This window comes from Natator depressus, chromosome 8 (assembly GCF_965152275.1).
Source record: "Natator depressus isolate rNatDep1 chromosome 8, rNatDep2.hap1, whole genome shotgun sequence".
Classification (NCBI taxonomy): Eukaryota; Metazoa; Chordata; order Testudines; family Cheloniidae; genus Natator; species Natator depressus.
In genome coordinates, this window is record NC_134241.1 from 28901844 (window position 1) to 28925311 (window position 23468).

At 41.8% G+C, this 23468-nt stretch overlaps 1 protein-coding gene across 3 annotated transcripts in view; it reads left to right on the top strand.

Moving 5' to 3' along the window:
* WWC1 (WW and C2 domain containing 1) overlaps positions 1-23468 on the top strand; it is a 136031-nt gene that overhangs the window by 101485 nt on the left and 11078 nt on the right. For 2 of the 3 annotated variants that reach the window (XM_074960667.1, XM_074960668.1), the window contains 10 exons: positions 6214-6322; positions 6929-7009; positions 8074-8160; positions 9117-9309; positions 10829-10981; positions 11280-11380; positions 12346-12496; positions 14812-14976; positions 17888-17980; positions 19005-19235. In XM_074960667.1, the coding sequence (XP_074816768.1) occupies positions 6214-6322; positions 6929-7009; positions 8074-8160; positions 9117-9309; positions 10829-10981; positions 11280-11380; positions 12346-12496; positions 14812-14976; positions 17888-17980; positions 19005-19235 (1364 nt within the window). The remainder of the gene's footprint in view (positions 1-6213; positions 6323-6928; positions 7010-8073; positions 8161-9116; positions 9310-10828; positions 10982-11279; positions 11381-12345; positions 12497-14811; positions 14977-17887; positions 17981-19004; positions 19236-23468) is intronic. The other variant, XM_074960669.1, reaches the window with a different exon arrangement.

A 23468-nucleotide genomic window follows, 5' to 3' on the forward strand; every position in this document is an offset into this window, starting at 1 on the left:
TTGCAGGACTGGGACCTAATTCTCTTAACTAAAAAAATACACTGAACATTTATCAAACTTCTTAGACAAAGTTTTAAAAATTAAACAAAAAGTCCTCTGCTTACTAGTTGGGATGAGTGCTTCTTAGAATGTTCCACAGCTGCTGAAGAAGGGATTTTGCTTCTCAGATCTCTTTTGGTTTGATGACTGTGGAGCATAGAATCATAGAATACCAGGGTTGGAAGGGACCTCAGGAGGTCATCTAGTCCAACCCCCTGCTCAAAGCAGGACCAATCCCCAATTTTTGCCCCAAATCCCTAAATGGCCCCCTCAAGGATTGAACTCACAACCCTGGGTTTAGCAGGCCAGTGCTCAAACATGAGTAGGCTGGTATTCACAGGCAACCATCAGCCCCATTATGCTTACTCTGAATATAAAGCCTTTACTCTGGAAGTACCTCCAGTTGTGTGACAATAGGGTTGCCAACTTTCTAATGGCACAAAACCGAACACCCCTGCCCTGCCCTTTCCCTGAAACCCTGTCCTTCCCCTTCTCCCAGCCCCCCGCAACTCGCTCCATCCCTCCTCCCTCCGTCGCTCTTTCTCCCCCACCCTCACTCACTTTCACTGGGCTGGGGCAGGGGGTTGGGTTGTGGGAGGGCTCCGGCTGGGGATGAGGGGTTTGGGGTGCAGGAGAGGGCTCCAGTCTGGGGCAGGGGGTTGGGATGCAGGGGATGAGGGCTCCGGATAGGGGTGTGGGCTCTGGGGTGGGGCCATGGATGAGGGGTATGGGGTGCAAGAGGGGGCTCAGGGCTGGGGAAGGGGGTTGGGGTGGAGGAGGGGGTGCAGGGTCCCGGCGGCACTTACTGTGGCTCCCAAGAAGTGGCTGCCAGGTCCCTGCAGCCCCTAGGTGCATGGGTGGCCAGGGAGGCTCTGCATGCTGCCCTTGTGCCCACAGGCGCCGCCCCTGCAGCTCCCTTTGGTCGTGGTTACTGGCTAATGGGATCTGCAGAGCTGGCATGCTGGGTGGGGCAGCACACGGAGTCTCCCTGGCTGCCCATGCACCTTAAGGGCCACAAGGACCTGGTGGCCGCTTCTGGGAGCCATGCAGAGCTAGGGCAGGCAGGGAGCCTGTCTTATCCCTGGGCCACTGCTGTGCTACCAACTGGACTTTAACGGACCAGTCAGCGGTGCCAACCTGTGCCACTAGAGTCCCTTTTCAACTGAAAGAAAAGGAGTACTTGTGGCACCGTAGAGACTAACCAATTTATTTGAGCATAAGCTTTTGTGAGCTACAGCTCACTTCATCGGATGCATAAAGTGGAAAGTACAGTGAGGAGATTTTATATACACACAGACAATGAAAAAATATACATTGTAAGGAGAGTGATCACTTAAGATGAGCTATTACCAGCAGGAGAGTGGGGTGGGGGGAGAGAAAACCTTTTGAAGTGATAATCAAGGTAGGCCATTTCCGGCACATTTCCAGGAGTTAACAAGAACATCTGAGGAACAGTGGGGAAGGGGGAGGAATAAACAAGGGGAAATAGTTTTACTTAATATAATGACTCAACCACTCCCAGGCTCTATTCAAGCCTAAGTTAATTGTATCCAATTTGCAAATTAATTCCAATTCAGCAGTTTCTCGTTGGAGCCTGTTTTCAAAGTTTTTTTGTTGAAGGATAGTCACTTTGAGGTCAGAAATCGAGTGACCAGAGAGATTGAAGTGTTCTCAGACTGGTTTATGAATGTTATAATTCTTGACATCTGATTTGTGTCCATTTATTCTTTTACGTAGAGACTGTCCAGTTTGCCCAATGTACATGGCAGAGGGGCATTGCTGGCACATGATGGCATATATCACAACATCTGAATGTTGCTCTTTTAAGACGTCTGAAAGCATGCGCCACACCTCATCCCTCTCAGATTTTGGAAGGCACTTCAGATTCTTAATCCTTAGGTCGAATGCTGTAGCTATTTTTAGAAATCTCACATTGGTACCTTCTTTGTGTTTTGTCAAATCTGCTGTGAAAGTGTTCTTAAAACGAACATCTGCTGGGTCATGATCCGAGACTGCTAGAACATGAAATATTTATGGCAGAATGCAGGTAAAACAAAGCAGCAGACATACAATTCTCCCCCAAGGAGTTCAGACACAAATTTAATTAACGCATTATTTTTTAATGAGCATCATCAGCATGGAAGCATGTCCTCTGGAATGGTGGCCGGAGCATGAAGGGGCATACGAATGTTTAGCATATCTGGCACGTAAATACCTTGCTATGCCAGCTACAAAAGTGCCATGTGAACGCCTATTCTCACTTTCAGGTGACGTTGTAAATAAGAAGTAGGCAACATTATCTCCTGTAAATGTAAACAAACTTGTTTCTCTTACCAATTGGCTGAACAAGAAATAGGACTGAGTGGACATGTAGGCTCTAAAATTTTCCATTGTTTTGTTTTTGAGTGCAGTTATATAACAAAAAAAAATCTACATTTGTAAGTTACATTTTCACGATAAAGAGATTGCACTACAGTACTTGTATGAAGTGAATTGAAAAATACTATTTCTTTTATCATTTTTACAGTGCAAATATTTGTAATCAAAAATAATAATATAATCTGAGCACTGTAGACTTTTACTCCTGGGGGAATTCTGTGCAACTGCACATGCACAGAATTTATGTCCCCTGCATATTTCTTTGCTTCCCCGCAAAAAAATGACTTTCTGATCGGGGAAGCAAAGGGAAGCCACAAGAGCGGTCATACAACCCTCCCTAGCAGTATGTTTTGGGTGCCCAAGGCAGCTGGCAGAGAAATAAATCACTGTGGGGCAGGGCGTGGGACTGGGAAAGTCCAGTATGATGCCTCCTACCGTGTGCTGGGCTCAGCTACTAGTCCTGACTGGGCTGGGCTGGGCTGGGGACAACAGGACTTCCTCTTCCCCTGCATGGTATCCGGGACTGTGTCAGACCCACCCCCAGATTTCTCCCCCGGCTGTAGGAAGCTCTGCAAACTCCCTCCTTACCCCCCCATCCTCCCATTCCCTGCACCCATTGCTTCTCAGCTGCAGGGGGAGGGATCACTGTACGGGGAGCGATCACTGTACGGGGAGCTGCTCCCCCATCCACCTAACTCCCTGCATCCAGACTCCCCCACACCCAGACCCCCCCCACAAGCCCCACTCCCCCTGCACCCGGACCACCCCAACAACCCACCAGGATCCCCACCTGACCGAGCCGCAACCACCTACACCTGGATCTCCGACCCACTGAACCCACCTCCCCCAGTATCTGGACCCCCCACTGATCTCCCCACACCCAGACCCACCCTGCTGAGCTCTAACCACCTTCACCTGGACTCCTCTGCAGAGTCCCATTACCATTGCACCCAGAATCCCCTAACAAGCCCCTGTGCATCCAGATCCCCCCACTCAGCTGCCCGCTTCCAGATTGCCCCACACAGAATCCTCTCAACACACAACTGGATCCCCCCATACTAAGCTCCTCCACACTTGGATCCTGCCTTGCTGAGCCTGCCATCCACGCTTGGTGCACCTGGCATGGAGGGGCAGGGCCCTGGGGTGTTTTCAGGGCAGGCCTTGTCCTTGCACTGTGTCAGAGTTGGGTGCAGCCTCACGGCTCAGTCCATGTCCCAGGGCGTAGCTTCACAGTGATCTCCCACCTCTGTGCAGCCAGTGGCCTGTGCTCCCCAATGCCATGCTGGAGCCTCCACATTTATTTGACAAATAAAATTTGCAGAATTTTAAAATACTGTACAAAATTTTTGGATTTTGGTGCAGAATTTTAATTTTTTGGTGCAGAATGCCCTCAGGAGTAACACTTTGTATTCTGTGTTGTAATAGAAATCAATATATTTGAAAATGTGGAAAAACATCCAAAAATATTTAATAAATTTCAATTGGTATTCTATTGTTTAACAATGCGATTAATCACCATTACTTTTTTAATCACCATTAATTTTTTTTCCCGTTAATCGCGAGTTAACTGCGATTAATCGACAGCCCTAGTTTTTACCCTTATCTTCTGCGTAAGTCAGTGGTGGTTTGGAATGGTTTGTTTTCCTTCCATATATTTCAACCCCATTTTTCTGGATTACCTTTTTTGACTTCCAGATTAGAAGTTTTTCTCTTTTAGAAGCACAAAAGGAAAGATTCCTAGTGGGCACCAGGAACAGGCATGGAGCTCTTGTAATAATGGCTGAGTCTGGCGTGTCTCCATTCAGGGAAATGTGAACTGGCAACACGGGGGTGTATTGCCTGCCACCTGAATGAACTTGACACCCAGAATGTGTAAGTGGGAGAAAGCAAAAACAAAATAAAATTTTAATAGAACTAAGCAGTCTCCCTTAATCTCAGAGAAGGATGGGTATGTGAGTTGGTGGTGGGGCGGGGAACAGGAAGAAGGCTGGAAAGGAATAGTAATTGAACTAGTAAAGGAAAGGATGCTATCTGTCCATTGTAGTAGTATCCTGAAGAGTGATTCTGAATAGAAGGACTTCATTTTTCTGGGCCACAAATTACTCAGCTGAAGTGATCAAAAACCAGACGCTTTCTGGTTGAAGTGTTTAAATGGCATTGGTAATTGAAAAGGGACAAAGAGCTCTAGTGTGTGAGGACTAACTTGCCTAGGAAAAGAATGAATATATATATATATGTGTGTGTGTGCAAAATATGACTTCTAGCTTTGTATTTTGTGGGGCAGTGTGTAAGTCTCAACTGACTGGCTATAAAACAAGCTACCAGGGAAGTTTAACGTTCATATTAAAGGCTGGGGAGTAAAGGCTATGCCACGGTAATAAGGAAAGAAACAGAGATTAATCATGCCACCCCTTATATCTGAGCCATGAATATAAAGCTTACTTTGATACCTACAGTAGTCCCATGGATTTCAATGGGAATACAGCAGGAATAAGTCCGCTAAGACAGCACAAGAAAAAATAAATTGGTTTGTGAATGTCATTTTTAGCCCTGTATTCATCATCTGCCTTATTTAATGACTGAGCTACTACACCATGAATGGTTGCTAGCCTGTTTTTACGTTCTAAGGAGAAAGCTTAGATTACTTCTCTCACTGACAGTACTGTACAGGGATGCAAGGGAAAATATTCCCCAGCAGCATCTTATAAAAATAACTTTGATACTAGTTCACCCTGTCTCCTCTGAGCTGAATCTTTGCAAAATTAATCAGCAATTATAGGAGTTGCCTGTAGTGCCATCTGCAGTTAACTGTAAAATAGTTTCTTTATAAGCCCCTGCTTTCATCTGTAGTATTCACCTTTGAGACTGAAATTTTCAAGATTTGTCCCTATCTGACAGTGACTTTTTTGTGTGTGTGCAAAAGTTTGAACAAAAATCTTTCAACAGTTTGAGTTAGAGGAGCGTGAGGAAATAGATTTGTTTTATCATCTATTCTACAATAGGGAAAAGTCAAACTACACACTACACTCTTTAAACAGGACTACAGCCAAAATGGCTAGTGTCAAACATAGATATAATCCTTAATGGAGTACATGCTTTGCTAGGTTTGAGGAATTGGGGGCTGTTAAAAAAAACACACTGTTTTTACATCTGACTTTTTGCATGGTGGTCCTGGAATCCCCAGTGTGACATCTTTGCACTGTCACCCTGCCAAGGCTGCTGCTCTCAAGGTAACACTGGTACAATGGGCATGCAGAAGATTTTCTGAAACCTAAACAGCAAAACCTTTCCCCTTCTCTTCCAAAAATAGCCCTGAGTACAGTTTGGATAGCTAAAGTTAAGAGAGAGATCTAAATTCGATGTACAGCTATAGCAGATAAAATTCATATCCTACCACTTACCTCAACCATTCTTTCTAGGTTCTATATTTTTCGCTATAGGTTTTGGTGGCTCGAATTGAGGCACCCTTCAGGCTATGTGGAAAGGCTAATCCTGCTGCTGTCTATGCAGCGTCTGCTGTGAGCTCATACACCCATGGATGGAAATAAAGATACTGCTCTTCCTTCTGCTGTCTTAGGTTAAAGAGAAGCTTTTCAGTCACCATGGCTGTCAGTCTGGCCCTGTCCACCAGGACTAATTTCACACCAGCTAAAGAGTAGTTCCATTCAGAGTCAGAAGCCTATTATCACTTGACACATGAGTGAAAGAAAAACACTTGCCTTGAAAGCTACAGTTGCTGATGCACCCAGCTTTTTCATTAACACCTTTGTTTTTCCTCCCTTCATTTTATCACAGGTGTAAATTCAGCTGGAGGGGCCACACTGAAGGTGGCATGTGTGTCAGCTGCAGTGTCAGATGAATCTGTTGCTGGAGACAGCGGGGTGTATGAGGCAGCTGTACAAAGGTATACTCCAGATTTGTTTAGTAAGAAGCTCATGATTTAGATATCAAGCCAACATTACCAGACGTGATTGTAATCCTTTTTGCAATTTGGTTAAGATATAGACTCTTGGATTTTACCCAGTATCTGTAGACATGAGAGGTAGGGCAGGCAGCACTGCCTGTTAAGGTTGCCTGATACTTTCCATCATATAAACAACTAAAAAGAGGGCCATAATTTTGCCAAACATAACTGTTTGGGCTGAAATATTTCATACCAGGTGTCTGCCTCAGGCTGAATTTCTCTGGAAAACTTCAGCCAAAAAGGTTCAGCCACTTCAGAGAATGAGGCCACGTGGCATTTCCAATATAGCTTTCGCTCCTTGAGTTTGTGTTGCCTCCTGTCTCACATTTTTGCTGGCAGCAGAGGGGAGGCATGTAACTCACTGTAAATATGTTTCTCTGATATGCACACTTAAAGAAATAATAAGAGAAAGCAAAACCCCTTAACAGACCCATATGCCCAGTTCCCTCCAAAATTTGTGCGGAGAGGAGAAAAGGCTGTGCCTCCTAAATTAACTGTGTCTTATTGAAATTCCACAGGCCCTTAATTGTCCTTGATTTCTTTCAGACTCTGTGTGTCAGAAATGATAATGTTTGACAGTGATCATACAGAAGCAGCTGGGACTGCCAAAGTGCAAATTGCTATGAAGTAAGCTGGGTGGCTTCTGTTGTTTTTGAGACTCTGATCTTAATAGTTCTTGATATATCTTGTTCTCATAAGACTTGCATGCTCTCTACAGCCTTCTCTTTCCAATATCTTTTTTTTCATGTTATTGGACTAATCTTGCTTAAATGTACACTATAAAGTGTGATTATCACCTTATTATCTGGACACTCTGGGCCTGGTTTTGCTCTCACTCACATCAGTGGAAATCTATTGGTGTTACGTTCACCAGGGTAAATCAGCAATGAGAGAATTGGGACCTTTTGTTTGTGGCCTCAGTAGACTAGATGCATCATGGAAAAAACAGGATTTGGTCTCTGGAAATCATCTTGCTGGGTTTCTCCATCCCCTACTGACCAACTAATAGGGTGGCTATTAGTAACCCTAATCATAAATGGCAGGCTAAGTTGGCTGTCCCATCTGAATGATAAGAGCAGCAAGAGGGGTTGGCAACATGATGGGCCAGATATAGAGGGCCTTACTCAAATGACTGGGGGAACCACACCAGAAACAGCTCTGAAAAAATAACGAGCACAAGACCACTTGATTTTATTTTGTTAGTGATGTTATGGATTGTTTACTCCTAACTTCTTCAGCATAAAAATGCCTGAGCCACTGGGCATTCTTAAATGTAATTAATTTTTCTTTTAGTATGCTATTTTTACCTAAATATGATTCTATATATTAAAATCTTATTTGGAATTCAGCTATTTACCTGAAGAACAGGTAAAAATACTCTAATGCCTTGGTTCAAATTTATAGTACACCTTATCTGAATGACTTAAACCACTATATGTCCACTGGTTGTTATACAAAAATGTTATACATAACTAGAATGTGATTGATTGAATTATACATAACGAGCTATCGGAAAATAATTTTTAGATTCCCTTGGTGTAGTTCTCTTGTCAGATTTCAAATATCTTAGTGCAGCAAATGTCAAGCCAGCAAATCTGAAGGTGTCTTGAAAACAGAACAGTCTTTCATTGTGTCTAAGGCAGTTTTGTTGTTGCTAATGTGTCTTCTCACATTTTTTCCAATTAATTCAGGTATGATGACAAAAATAAACAATTTGCAATATTAGTCATGCAGCTGAATAACGTTCCTGCTCTAATGTTACAGCAAGATCAGAAAGTGTAAGTAGATTAAATAAACATAGTAGAAATGGTTGTAATAGACTTCATCCGGGATCTCACACATCTTAGTTTATTTTTTCATTTATATAATGCATGTAGCCCTCTAAGCACATCCCATTTTTTATCCCACATTTACCATCAGTTGTGAGCTCATACATCCACATATGGAAGTGAAGATGAACTTCCTGCAATAATCTTTAGATTCATTTATTTCCTTTGCTAGGAAAAACTTATATGGAATTAACATTTAACAGGCAAGATTGTCAGCTGTGGCTCATTGCTCAGTGCAGCTGAGCAGAGGGTGTGCAGAGTTCAGATACATGGACTTTCATGGTTTGCCAGTCCCATTCAAACGAAAAATTAAGCATTAACTCAGTAGATCACATTCACTGCTGCCAACAAAATAAATGGAAGATGTTGCTTTCACATCAAAAGTGCTATGAATGTCATGTATGTTTACCAGCAGCTATATGGCAGTGTTTCCAGCCCTTGCAGTCCCACATTTTTGGTGAAGATTTTTTTTCCCATTTGCAACTAATGTTTTGAGTATCGTAAGTACAGCATTACAAAAATCCAGCACTTCAGAAGTTCTCTCCAGGGCATTTAAGCTTCCTAGTTTTGTCCATCTTAATTCCCTCTCTTAATGTTTTTTTTCCCTCATCTAAATGTCAGTGACTAGTCAGTGACTTTAAGAAGACTCTAGATCCTGTTTTTAGGTACATAACTCCACTTGTCCTAAAATTATAATACATTTCATATTTGTTTTTAAAAATTTATGTGCCCTAAAAAGTACTCACTGTTATAGTTGAGATTAGTATTGCAAAGAGGAAAGTCTGACTATGATAGATGCTCTCACAATGAATTGGGTAAATAATAGTGTTTTGTGATTTATGGTAATCTCATAACAGATGCTTACAGCAAGTTAATATGGCACTAATTAAAATATTTTTCAATAGGAACATTCGTGTGGCTGTTCTTCCTTGCTCTGAAAGCACAAGTTGTTTGTTCCGCACAAGACCCATGGAAGCTTCAGACAGTCTTGTATACAATGAAATATTTTGGGTTTCAATCTCTTACCCTGCTTTACACCAGAAGACTTTAAGAGTTGATGTTTGCACTGTGGATAAGTCTCACCTCGAGGAGTGCCTGGTTAGCATTCATTTCTGTGTGAATCTTTTCTTCCATCTCTTCTGCTTAATTTGACAAATACCTAGTGTTCTCAAAACTTAGATTTGGCCACTTATGCAAGCTTCCCTTACTGTCCTTAGCTGTAGGACCCATCCCTGTAGAGATGGACTTTCACTATATCAGAGAATCCCAGTTATGCCAATATGTACAGTGGCTTAAGGTCTGCATTAGAAACCCAATTCCTCAAACCACTTGACTCCTCTTCCCTTGTGACATAAGGGTGTGAACCACAATTTGCACCCACCCTTTAGGGAAATGTTCTGTAGAATGTAATAGAGAATGATCTCCTTTGAAGAGGATTTTTTAAAAAAAAATCTGTAGAATTCTATAATGGAGGCAGTTTTATTACATTCTTAAGGATTTTTACAAAATCCTTTTAGAAATGTGATCATTCTCTCAAATTCTGTAGAAGAGTGTAAATTGTAAAGAACCCTATAATTTCCATAGAACTCTGTTGGTATGAGTTCAGTTATCCTTTTTAATGGTCAGTATTCCCTTAGTAAGGGAGTTGATTTTAATGAAACTGCTTCTGGAGTAAGATACTTTACTTAATATGAGTAAGGCTTATAGACCTGGGGCCTAAGTAATTACAAAGCAACAAAAAATTAATTCTGTTTGTACGTTTCTGGAGTCTTTCATGTCTCCCTTAGTAGATGCTATTGTCTACATACATTTTGGTTGGGAATCCCACCACACTTTTATGGTGTTCCTGCTTTGCTACCTTCACCTGCGAACCACACTTGGGCTTAAGAAACAGCCCCTGTATTCCAAACTGATTTCCTATCTGGTAGCCCACATGCTTATGTGCCTCGGTAAACTCCAGATTGGGCTGAATTTAATTGCAGGAAATCTGTGCAATATAAAATAAACTGTACTTAGCTAATGAATAGTGTCTGCTCAAGCACAGGCCATATAAATTGTAACAGAATTGCAATATATTGTGCATATGCCATGATGTAGTAAAAGAAGACAAAATGAAGGTTCACAGTGGATCTAGGCTGAGTGGACTCAAAAACAAGGGGAACCTTTTTAAATGATCAATCGCAAGCACCTACATCCGAAAGAGCAATTTGATGAGCCCTTAAATTAGAAAAGAATCCATCTCTTTTTAATTGTTGTCTTTTATTCTTGCTAATTGAAAGTGATTGCAAGTTACCATGGCCACAACATAATTGTTCATCATTCTTGACACTTATTTGCACGCAGCTGCTGAAGTGAATCTTTCTTGTGTACTGACCCTTGGAAGCCACCAACAATATGGTTCAATTTAATATCATCCAACCATCACCAAGATGATGTCTGAAATAGCGAGAGAGTGAAGATTGGTGGTGGTGGTGGTGGTTTTTCTCAGGGACAACTAAACCTTCAGCTCCCAAAGCCTTGGTTTTTGCTGCTACATATTTCTGCTGACATTTTATTGCTGCAGTCACTTCTTTCTGAGATGGCACTCACAACTCTTTTTTTTTCTTGGTTCCAACAGGGTGGGGCACAAATTAGCCTTGCTGAAATATGTAGATCTGGAGAGAAGTCAACACGCTGGTACAACCTTCTTAGTTATAAATATCTTCAGAAGCAAAGCAGAAAACACAAACAAGGGGATATTTGTTCTGCAGTATCCTGCGCTGAAAAAACAGTAAGGACAAATGCTAAAAGGAAGCTTGCATAAACCTCCTCTATAATATATTACATTTCTGAGAAGAAATCAGGAGTTGTGTGATTCCATGGCATTCTTATATGTAAAAAATTTCATTATGATACTAAATGGGTCAATAAAACTAAAAGTTTGATTTAGGATGTAACTTTTTACCTGACTGATGGACCTTTTCCTATTTTTTTCTCGGGTTTATTGTGAGTATGGAACACTCACTCTGATAGCTGATGGGGTTTAGGAATGAATTCTGTCTTTAAATAAAGCCCTTTCCTCTATACAGGACTCTGTATCTGCACTGCTGGAACAGACTGCTGTTGAACTGGAAGCAGTAGAGAAGAAGCTGGAAGAAAGCAGAAGCACTTTAACTAGTGGAGAGAATTGGTAGGTGGCATCCTATTCGCTTATCATAGTATAAGAGTCTGTGGATTCTATGGGTTTGACACAGTGTTTCCGGTAAGGATGTCAATGAGTCAAAGTTTAATGTGATAATATGCAGACAAAGGTGCAATCGTGTAATATTGAAATGTGTCTAGTAGCTGATCAAAGTTCTTGAACTTTGCAAAAGATCATTTCTGGTATCTTCTTCTACATCAATAGAAACATGCTGTAGCCACTGAAACAGAAGAGCATGTGCCTGAGAATTGAGACTAGAGATAGTAAAAGTTAAAATTGGAAGAGATAAAATATATTAATCTGTGGCACATAGTGCTTGATGGACTTGTGAAATACCATAGCTTCAGTTCACAGGGATTTGCATGAGCTCTTTAATTGGCTGTGGATTACATGGTCAGTCCCACATTTCACTGAGTGTTAGGTTCAAACAACCACAAAATTCAAAGCAAAACTTAGCATGAACCTTGGTGGGGAATCTACCAAAATGCATAATTGAGCTCAGGTTTCCCAAAAGATTCTCAAGAACATGTTGTTTAACATAATTCTAACTTTCAAACTGAGAGTACCTCAGTTTGGGGGAATCCCCGAGTCAGCCTCCTAAACCCACCATACAGTTGGACCAGCAGCACTAAGTCAAACCCAAATGGACCAGACCCAGTATACAGCTTGTGGCAGAAACTGAAGCAAATGTATTAAACCATAGTCATCTCCTTACCATAGAATGAAAGACGAGAAAATTCCCTTTAACTGTTTCACTGCTGGTTCTTCCACTCCAACCGGCGTGCTTTTGTTATTCCCTTGTTCCATGGGACGTCATGAGATATCTGGTACAACTGGCAGCTCTAGAGGTTTTTTTGATCAGAGTACTTAGGACACCAACCAGCATCAAGGATGCTATGGGGGTATTGTCCCAGGTGGGTCCAGCCCAGTAACAGAAGCAGTTTATATGACAGGCAAGATGAGGAGGTTGCCGAGCAAGAAGAGCAGGATGGGAACAGTGACAATGAAGCAGAAGAGGAGGAAGAATTCTATGATGGAAAAACACTCTGGGAGGCGGAAGAGAATCCAGAATCCCAAGTGCATGCTGAGTCGGTAGCAGTAAAGGTAAAGCCCAGAGTAAATGTTGTCGCTTCCAAAAGTCTGATATTTAGTAAGATGAATTAAGCACTTCATTGTTCATTATTATTATCGTCCCTAATTGCTGGTCTTGATGCAATTCCTTCTGTTTTTTTGCTTTTTTGGAAAATTACATGGAGTGTTTTTCTGTTTCTTATAGCATCACAGCAAGCAGCATTTCAGGGGAAATAAGAGGCTTGGTGGAGTAATTATCATACTGTGGGATGAAGGCTGTGGGGAAGGTGTTCCACGTGAATTTGGGAACGTTTCCTTTTATTTTGTTTTTGTTCTAATCACTGTAGCCCAAACAACTTATCACAGACCTATCAAATGAAAAGCAGACTTACTAACACTAATGTGTTCATCTGCAAGAGTGCATGTACATATATATTGTGGCCATTCAGCCCTGCATTTACCAAAAACCTCCCGCGTGTGCATAAGCAAATCATGTCATTCAGATGCTTCCCTGTTCAGTTACCTGATTTACTCATGCAAATACAGGAGGCTTTTGTTGCAACAGGGGTGTACATTTGCATCAAATTCATTTTGAGGGGAAAGCCCATGAATTTGCATTTTTGGAGGAAAATTTGCTGCCACAGCTTCCAACATATAGCCCTCTAATGTTTTGTTTTGGACTACATACTTGTCATAGTCTGAATTGCTCGTCTCTTTCTACTGCTGCTTTGAAGTTTTACGATTTAAAAAGAGCTAAAAACAATTCTGAGTGGAACATCTTCATATTTCTTGATCTCATCCTTTTCCCTTTGTCTTATTCACTTGTGATAAGTTTTTTTTTGTGGGCCCTGTGTTAATCATAGAATCGTAGGACTGGAAGGGAGCTGGAGAGGTCATCTAGACAAGTCCCCTGCACTCCTGGCAGGACTAAGTACTATCTGCTGCAAAGCTGACCAGGCCAATGTTGAATTAAGGAGAACTACGGCAATCACATGAAGTTTAAGATAGCTCTTACATTACAGTCAAACCTCAATTTTAAATAACACTACATTTATGAAATGCCAGTTAATCCAAAATACCATGTCCCCTGGTCTTGGAAGCATTCTTCACCTAAGCACTGTCAGACAACATGATTAGCACATGGGATCTCCTAATGTAATCCTGAATGATAGTACTATCTAATCACCACCTATTTACCTAATCAAGGGCCTGTTTTAATGCTCAGATTGCCTTGTCTCTGTCAGTTGCAGGTGTGCAATAACAAAAAGGTGGTCTTTAATGGATAATCTAAATTTAAAGGCTCGATTTTTAATCTGCTACATTGGTGTAAATCTGAAAAGTTAGTGGAGTCACTCAGGATTTACACAGGTCACTTGCAACTGAGTCCATAGGAAATGATACAGTTGTTGAAATTACTCACAAGTTTGGAGAGGGCAGTACTACAGTGTATTGCATAAGGAGAGCCAAGAAAGAGACACAACTTTGTCTGCTCTAGATTGTAGTTTAATTCATGAAAAGTTGCTCTTTTGCATGTGAAAGTAGAAGTGGGATTTCAGGCTGAAACACAAAAGCAATTGTCATTGATAGTATTTTGGGGGGAGGCAGTTACAGGGATAAATAACAAAATGGTAAATATCATTATGCCACTGTATGAATCCATGATATATCCACATCTTGAATACTTCATTTAATTCTGGTCACCCCATCTCAAAAAATATATATTAGAAATGGAAAAGGTACATAAGAACATAACATAAAATGATTAAGGATGTGGAACAGGTTCCATAAGAGGAGAAACTAAAGAGACTGGGACTGTTCAGCTTGGAAAAGAGATGACTAAGGGGGGATGTGATAGAGGTCTATAACATCGTGAATGGTGTGGAGAAAGTGAATAAGGAACTGTTATTTACTCCTTCACATAACACAAGAATCAGGGGTCCCCCAATGAAATTAATAGACAGCAGGTTTACAACAAACAAAAGGAAGTATTTCCTCACACAACATACAGTCAATCTGTGAAACTCATTGCCAGGGGATGTTATGAAGGCCAAAACTGTAACTGGGTTAAAAAAAGAATTAGGTAAATTCATGGAAGATAAGTCCATCAGTGGTTGTTAGTCAAGATGGTCATGGATGCAACTGTGTGCTCTGGGTGTCCCTAAGCTTTGATTGCCAGATGCTGAGGCTGAACGACAAGGAATGGATCACTCGATGATTGGCCTGTTCTGTTTATTCTCTTTAAAGCATCTGGCACTGCCACTGCTGGAAGACAGGATACTGGGTTAGATGGACTATTGGTCTGACCCAGTATAGCCATTCTTATGTTTATTAAAGTGTATTTCTTTCAGGTGGATAAAGAGACAAACACAGAGAGCCTTGCACAATCTTCTACTGTAGTTCGTCCAAAAGAGAAAAAAGCGGCTAACCCCCCACAAACTCAATTTGTCAGAAGTAGCACCATAATCCGCTCCAAAACATTTTCGCCAGGACCACAGAGTCAGTACATCTGCCGGGTAAGGAATCCACGTCCCCAGACTTTGTTGTAAATGTTTTTCCTGAGTGACTGCACAGTATCTTTAGTTCATCTGATAATACACTGCACTGATGGGAGAGTATACAGCATCCTCAGTGACCCTGAACTTCAGTGGGAGTTGAGGGTACAGCACCTTTTCTTGACATTGTACATCAGAAGACCACAGAGCATTTCACACCTGTTAAGTAAACCTCACAATGGGAAGTGATAGTGGAATCACTACAGACTCCTGAAAGGCAGCTATTTTAGCAGTTGTACCACAGCAGCACAATACAGTGGCTTAGGGCAGGAAGTGTAGAGAGAATGAATATAATTAAAATGCTAGCATGACTTTAGGTAGGATTTAGATAATTACCCAAATTGGAACTTGGCTGTGATAGTGGTTTTAGCACCCGCAAAGGTTCTTTAATAAACTAAGTGGTCAGAACCTCACTTTGCCATCTTTGTAGGAGATGTCACTTCAGTAGCATGATACCCCTGACACCATGCTAGAACGTTAGTGACTGACATTACAGAAAGCACAGTTGTCTTGTCAACACCAAGTTAATTAGCCACTGATCTGTAACAGTCTGGGGTAGGCAGCTTCCAGAGGGCAAGAGCAACACACCTCTGGACAGGTATGGCCTCATATCCTGGCAGTGAAGGACCAGAACGCAGCTCCAGAAATGTGGCATTTCTTATACAGAAGTTCTGGACCCACCGCTGGTCATCCCATGTCTGTGTGATGTAGTCCCACTGCTCTGTGCTTATGGTCCTGGTCTAGAACTGTCACTCAGCATAGGGAGATTCCTCTGCCATTAGAAACTGGATCAGCTATCTTCAGCCCTCCATCTCTGTGGACCGCTTGCACATCTTGCTTAAAGCACACTGCTGTATTTTGTGGCACTAAGCCCCTGCCAAGTGCCTGCCACCACATCTCATGCCCTGGTTCTTCCTCTTCTTGCCAAAATAAGTTGCATTAGTGCCAACATTTGGTACAGAGTCATTGCTCTGACATGGACCATGACTTGCCACTGGTTGGAATGAAGGCTCCAGACAGAAATCTGAGACATGTCAAACGAGAACTGGGTCAATTTGGGTGAGTTAAAATAAATAACAATTACTAATTAAAGTGTAGCACATATGTCAGCCAAGAATCTCAATGTCTTACCAAGGTAGGCAATTAATTTTACAAGTGAGGACTATGAGGCATAGACAGATTAAGTAACTTGCCTTAGATCACAGAGTGAGGAATGACAGTTCAGAATAGCACCTTGTCTAATCCTTAGGCCCCTTTTGTAACCAGAGGCAGCCTTGCTGCATTTAATGCTGCTTAAAGGTGGATATTAGGGTTATCATCAGACAGAGATACTGTAAGTGTCTGACTAGTGTTTATCTCCTCTAAAATCAAAGGTCGTGATGGAAATCAGAAAGCAGAGAACGACTAACTTCAATTAGCAGCACTGAGGGAGCGTGAAAGACTCCACGGTGCTGTGTGTGACACTAATTGAACGATCTGTGTCCTGACTGAGGATGTCAGTGCCACCTCTTTGATTCAATGTTTATTCATAATTAATTAGTTCCAGGATTGAGGATCAGGATAGACTATAAATAACTCCTTTAGTTTCAGCCAGTGTAGAATACAAGTAAATGCTGCCAGGAAACTGCTTTTGTGACGTACGTGCGGGTCTACCCGAGGACTGAGGTGTTCTAGTAGAACATCAAGGGCTGCCTAACACTGAGTGAGTGCAGCAAAACAGTCCTTGGAAAAACCTGCGTATCCAGTTCAGACAAAATCAGGCTCACAGGTGAACTGTTTTGCCTTTGCTTTAGCTGTGAGCTTAATTCTCTTCACGACAGTCTAGATCTCTGAATTGTATCTTCGCTTTGGCCTCTGAGCATTGAGCCATACAATAAATAACACTCAACAGGACATTTAGGCATACCAAGGAATATTCATGTCTCAGGGCACTGGAAGGTACATGGCCCAGGGCTCAGTGGTTTCAGTATTCAAGGGATACTTAGACCTTACTCCAGATGCATATCCTGGAGTACAGTAAATTAATGCTCATATCAAATGGAACATTTAACATCACAGTTGTGCATAATAGGTACAACCTTGTGATGCCAACCTGCACCTTCTCAGTGGTAGCATCATATCCTGGAGCTCCCTAGCATGCAGGAGGCACATGCCTGCTCCTCCAGCCCTTGGATTTCTGCATGTGCTCTCCTGAATGCCTGTCCCAAAGGTACACAAGGAGAGAATTGTCCCTACGCTTGGATTATGATTGTGTCCAGCCACTATGGAAGTAGCACAAAGAAAAGAGGTTTCTTGCTCTGCGTTGCCAGGAACAATCTGACCCCAAATATATAAAATGCTGCAAAAAAACCCTGAAAAAAGTCAAGGTATTCACATGCCACACTAAGTTAGCTTCATATATAGAAATAGTTTGTTTGAAAAGGAAAAAAAAATACTTAATCCTTCTCCAATGTTATGCTCTTCTTATTCATAGAAGTTACGGATGGAAATGACTTAATCCCCAGCCAATGCAACATTGTTCATTACATCTTATTTTTTTAGTCTCGTCTGACCTAGTTATTGCTGTTGAGTAGGGGAAGGGGACTGTGTTGTGACCTGTGCAGTGTTCTAACGAAAAGTGATGGTATCTTCCAACCTCTTCTCAAACAGCACCATTGAAATACAGAGGGGAGGAGGCCAGGAAAGGACAGTGGCCATGGAAAAACAGCTGGATTTGGGCACCGGGTGGGTTTCATTGCACTGTTACATGTGACTGTCTCAGATAATTCTCAGTCCATGGCTTTCTATAAATGTCGGCAACTCTGTGGGCTCATTCGTAATAGCCTTCCACTGCATGCTTGTTTTATAACAATTACTTCTGTCTCTTTTTCAGCTAAATCGCAGTGATAGTGACAGTTCAACACTGTCTAAGAAACCACCCTTCGTTCGGAATGCTATGGAGAGGCGAAGTGTCAGAATGAAGCGGGTAAAAACTTCATCTACAAATTTTTCCCCTTAGCTGGCATTTAAGAAAACAAGCGTGTTCTTAAAGCATTGGTTTGTGAGTTACCAATAGGTAATTCAGGTTAATTTCAGATATAAACCGCCTGTCTTCATGTGCTCATAGCGTTAAAAAAAAAATTCTCCATTTTGGCAGAAATATTCTTACTAGTCTGTCAAAAGGTGACATATGTCTGCTCCCTTGAGTTACTAGAACTCCCACTTTGAAAATTTATTTCTCACAATTTTCCTTCCAAACAGAACTCAAAAATAGCTAAATTTTTAAATGTGGCTTGTAAATTATGCTCTCATTGGCTCATGTTCATGCCAAAGGAATTGGTGGGATAGCTAATTTGTAAGCATTTGAAAATCACTTTTTCAGATGTACATTGAAACTTAACAGTGCTTAATGAAGCTCCACAGCCATTAGTGACATCATTGTGCACGTTCTTCTATGATGTGAATGGGGTGGAATTGGGCTGCTGTCCTTAGGCAACCACTGAAACATTTTGCAGGAGGCAGACTGTAACTGTCTGATTGAAATACTCACCTTTTCACTCCTGGACACTAATGTGCCTGATATTGGGGGCAGGAGAAAATCCACTGGTGTGAAACCAGTGCTAATATGTTGTTTTGCAGGATTTTGCAATATTCTGATAATTGAGGTGTAAGTATTAAAGTAAAATTATATTCTGAGTAATGGTGTAAGGAAGACACTCCTCATTTCAGCCCATTGTCAGCTAAGTACAGAAGCCCATGGCTTACTTTGGATATCACTAGTGTTGCTGGAAGCTGCAGCATGGGCAAGCTTACTTATAAGACTTTGCTAGACTGTGAAACTGCAAATTCGGGTGAGCAGCCACTTTGCAAAAGCAGCGTTACCAGAGATTTTGCCTTTCATCTCCAGAACATTGTGCGTTTGAGAAGGAAGTGGTCATCGCACATATTCGGACCAAATGGGAACAGTTTGACACTTTTTTTATTCTAATCATAAATCCCTTCTGTTCCAGCCTTCAGTTAAGTCCTTTGGTGCAGAGCGTCTAATCCGAACTTCACTAGACCTGGAGTTAGACCTGCAGGCTTCAAGGACCTGGCACAATCAGTTAGTGCAAGAGATCTCTGTACTGAAAGAACTGAAAGAACAGTTAGAACAAGCTCAAGGTCAAGGTGAAAAAGAGCTGCCACAATGGGTAAAGGATGATGAGAGATTCCGGCTTTGGCTGCGACATGTTGAAAAACGGGTAAGTAATTCTGACTGGCTTTTTGTTAATATGTTTAGTCAAACACATTTTCCCAATCCTCTAGAGACCAGAATGTTCAAATCTTTAGTACTGCTACATTCCAAATCTTCCCCCTTTTAAATAAACCTATTTTTTGGAGCTTTGTATTGAAGCTTCGGTTTTATTAACTTTACATACTGACAAATAATTAGAATTGTAGCCCTTGCAAATGCAGGAGTCCTTTCCTACAATTTGAATTGCACTGTCACGTTTCATTGGATGCAAGGCCAGGCGCAGGAGGAGTCTGTGACGGGTTCCTCCCCGGGGTGCCACCTGGAACTGGGGTACCATTGAGGCCTCTGACTCAGCAGCCTGGGCTCTCTCTCACACTGTGTTGTTGTGACAAGCTGCAGACCCGCTTCTGGTCCTACACTTCCACCAGCATTCACACAAGTAGGGACACACCCAGCTGCAGTTACATACTGGGCTGACCTGCCACTGCACAAACCAACAATAGAGACAATACAGCCAAAATAACCACCAGCTTCCCAGTCTAGGACCCCAGAGCTGTACCGTCCTGCCCTGGTCAATACCCTGACCAGTATGAATTTATTATCCAGTTCACCTCCCCCTCAGTGTGGAGAGGACATGCAACAGCCTTTGCCCCTTGAGCTAAGATTTCCAAGAACTTCATTCAGACTCACTGGTTTAGATAAAGCAAAAACAGGTTTATTAACTACAAAAGATTTTAAGTGCTAGCAAACAGATCAAAGCAGATTACCTAGTAAATAAACAAAAACTCAAACTAAGCTTAACATAGTAGAAGGATAGGATTTGAATTAACAGTCTCTCACACTCACTGATGATACAAGCAGGCTTGCAGATACTTAAGGAACAAGCTCCACTTGCTTTGCAGCTTGGGATCCCCAGGTTTTCATACACAGGCTAGAAATCCCTTTAGCCTGGGTCCAGCATGTACCCCAGTTCAGCCTTTTGTTCCTTAGGTGTTTCCAGGAGTTTTCTTGTGTGGGGACTAAAGAACAACAGATGATGTCACTCCCTGCCTTATATAGCTTTAGCATATGGTGGGACCCCTTTGTCCCAAACTCAGTTTGTGGAAAAACACTGGTATCCAAGATGTAGTTCCGTGTCATGTGGCCTGGTCACATGTCCTTGAATACCTTGCTGAGTCATGGTAGCCATTACTGTAGCTCACGAAAGCTCATGCTCAAATAAATTGGTTAGTCTCTAAGGTGCCACAAGTCCTCCTTTTCTTATTACTTACAGGCTGTCTGGAGCCTTCTCAAGAAGGCTCACCCAATGGGAGATAAGCTTCTCCTAAGGCCAGTTGTTCTTCCTAATGGCCCATTACCTTGAATAGGCCCTTCACAGCCAGCTGTCTAGACTGGAAGCATTTTGCCTAGTGGGTATCACCCAGGTGTGACTACATGTGAAATACAGATACATAGTCAATATTCATAACTTCAGATACAAAAATGATACATGCATACAAATAAAATAATTATATTTAGCACATCATAACTTTTCCAATGACACCGCACATGACCAGTCTTGTATAAAATTCATTCTAATTATGCCATAATCATATCATAATAATATCAATATGAAGAATATGGAGTGCAATGTCACAGAGTCATTGGCTCCAAGTGGTTCCTGCATGTAGGATAGTACTGATTGGCTACTCCTTTCTTTTGGCTAGCTCCGTTCTTTTCAAAGCCCAGTGGCAGTCTTGGAAAGCAGTGATGAGAGAGAATCTGTAACTTAATGTACAGATTGAATTTTCATAAAAGGTCTTTATCAGGCACACACAAGAGTTGCATGCTGTGAGGAAAGTCTGTTTCATGCACCAAGAAGAAGTATGTTGAGATCACAATTTTGGGGGCTGTGACCTTTGTTAGTGGGGGAATGAGTGCCCAGACCATTAGGGAGGGAGGTACTAGAATGTCTCAGTAAAAATTGGGTCTTCTGGATTATCTGCATGTTGGTTAATAAAATGATATTCTGTTTTGCCTTCTCTGAATCTGTGTGTATTGATGGATTATAAAATGCTGTAATATGTTTAAAGTACTATAAACAGCCTTCTAGAAAAATCTGAGGGTTCTAGAAGTCCATGATTACAAGACGCTGTAGGATTTAATCCACAAACTCTGCTGACTATCCTGGGCCCAGTTCTTCTGCACTTACTTATGGTATCATTGGAACTCCTTGCAGAACATGGTACTATTTGGTGGAAAGGCTTGTTTACATGCAGACTTTCATAGACTTTGCTGCTTTAACGATACCAGTAGAAATTGTACTTGTAACCAAAGTAGTTTTAGTAAAAAACCTGTGTGTAGACTAGGCCTAAGTGCTTTAGAATAAGGTCCTCTGCTATTAAACATGCATAATTAATGCAAAAGTCAGAGCTCTTATCTATCTGGATTTCAGTAAGGCATTTGATACAGTTCCACATGGGACATTATTAGTTAAATTGAAGATGGGAATTAATATGAGAAGTGAAAGGTAGAAAAGGGACTAGTTAAAGGAGAGACTACAATGGGTCATACTGAAAGATGAACTGTCAGGCTAGAGGGAGGTTGTGACGGGTTGGATCACAGAAACCCCCTTGGGGCTGCCAACTGATGTCCCAAGACTACTTCTGCCCCTGCTTTCCCTGCCAGCTTGGGACTCCAGCACCCTGTCTTGTTGAGCCAGACCCGCCAGTCTGCTCCAACACAGACCCAGGGTCTGAACTATGTGCCCCAAAGCTGCAGACTTAATTGAAAGCAGCTTAAGAAGTGTTCCCATCTTTAACACTCAGATGCCCAACTCCCAATGGGGTCCAAACCCCAAATCTGTTTTCCCTGTATAAAGGGTAAACTCATAAATTCTTCGCCCTCTATGACACTGAGAGAGAGAGATATGCACAGCTGTTTGCCACCCTCCCACCCCCAGGTATTAATACATACTCTGGGTTAATTAATAAGTAAAAAGTGATTTTAATAAATACAGAAAGTAGGATTTAAGTGGTTCCAGTTAATAGCAGACAGAACAAAAGGAATTACCAAGCAAAATAAAATAGAACACACAAGTCTAGATCTAATACCATAAGAAAACTGAATACAGATAAAAACCTCATCCTTAGAGGAATCCCAGTAAGCTTCCTTTTACAGACTAATCTCCTTCTAGTCTGGGTCCAGCAATTACTCACACACCCTGTAGTTACTGTCCTTTGTTCCAGTTTCTTTCAGGTATCCTTGGGGGTGGAGAGACTATCTCTTTAGCCAGCTGAAGACAAAATGGAGGGGTCTTCCACGGGCTTAAATAGACTTTCTCTTGTGGGTGGAGACCCCCTCCTCTCTCCTATGCAAAGTCCAGCTCCAAGATGGAGTTTTGGAGTCACATGGGCAAGTCACATGTCCATGCATGACTCAGTTTTTACAGGCAGCAGCCATTGTTTACATGCTACCTTGAACGTCCTCAGGTAGACTTCTTATGTGGATTGGAACCTTCCAAGATCCATTGTGCATTAAGTGCTTCTTGATTGTGCACTTAACTTGCAAATTCCTTTCTAAAGAAGCTGACCAAATGCCTTACTAAGGTTATTTAAAATCAGACAAGTATACAGCCAATATTCATAACTTCGAATACAATAATGACACATGCATACAAATAGGACGAATAGATTCAGTAGGTCATAACCTTTACAGAGATATGTTACATGGCATATGTAGCATAAAACATACTCCAGTTATGTCATATATACATTCACAAGCATATTTCCATAAAGCCTTATGGGGGGCACCATGCCAGAGGTTACTAGTAGCGTTCCTCAGGGATTGGTCTTGGGACTGATCTTAGTTAACGTTTTTATTATTGACCTTGGCACAAAAAGTGGGAGTGTGCTAATAACATTTGCAGATAAGACCAAGTTGGGAGGTATTGCCAATGCAGATGAGGACCAGAATATAATACAAGAAGATCTTGACGACCTCGTAAACTTGAGTAATAGAAATAGGATGAAATGTAATAGTGCACAGTGCAAGGCCATGCATGTAGGGACTGACAAGAATTTTTGCTATAAGCTGGGGATGCATCAGCTGGAAGTGACAGAGGAGGAGAAAGACCTGGATGTATTGGTTAATCACAGGATGACAATGAGCCACCAGTGTGATGTGGCCATGCAAAAGGCTAATGCAATCTTAGGATGCATCAGGCAAGGTATTTCCGGTACAGATAGGGAAGAATTAGTAA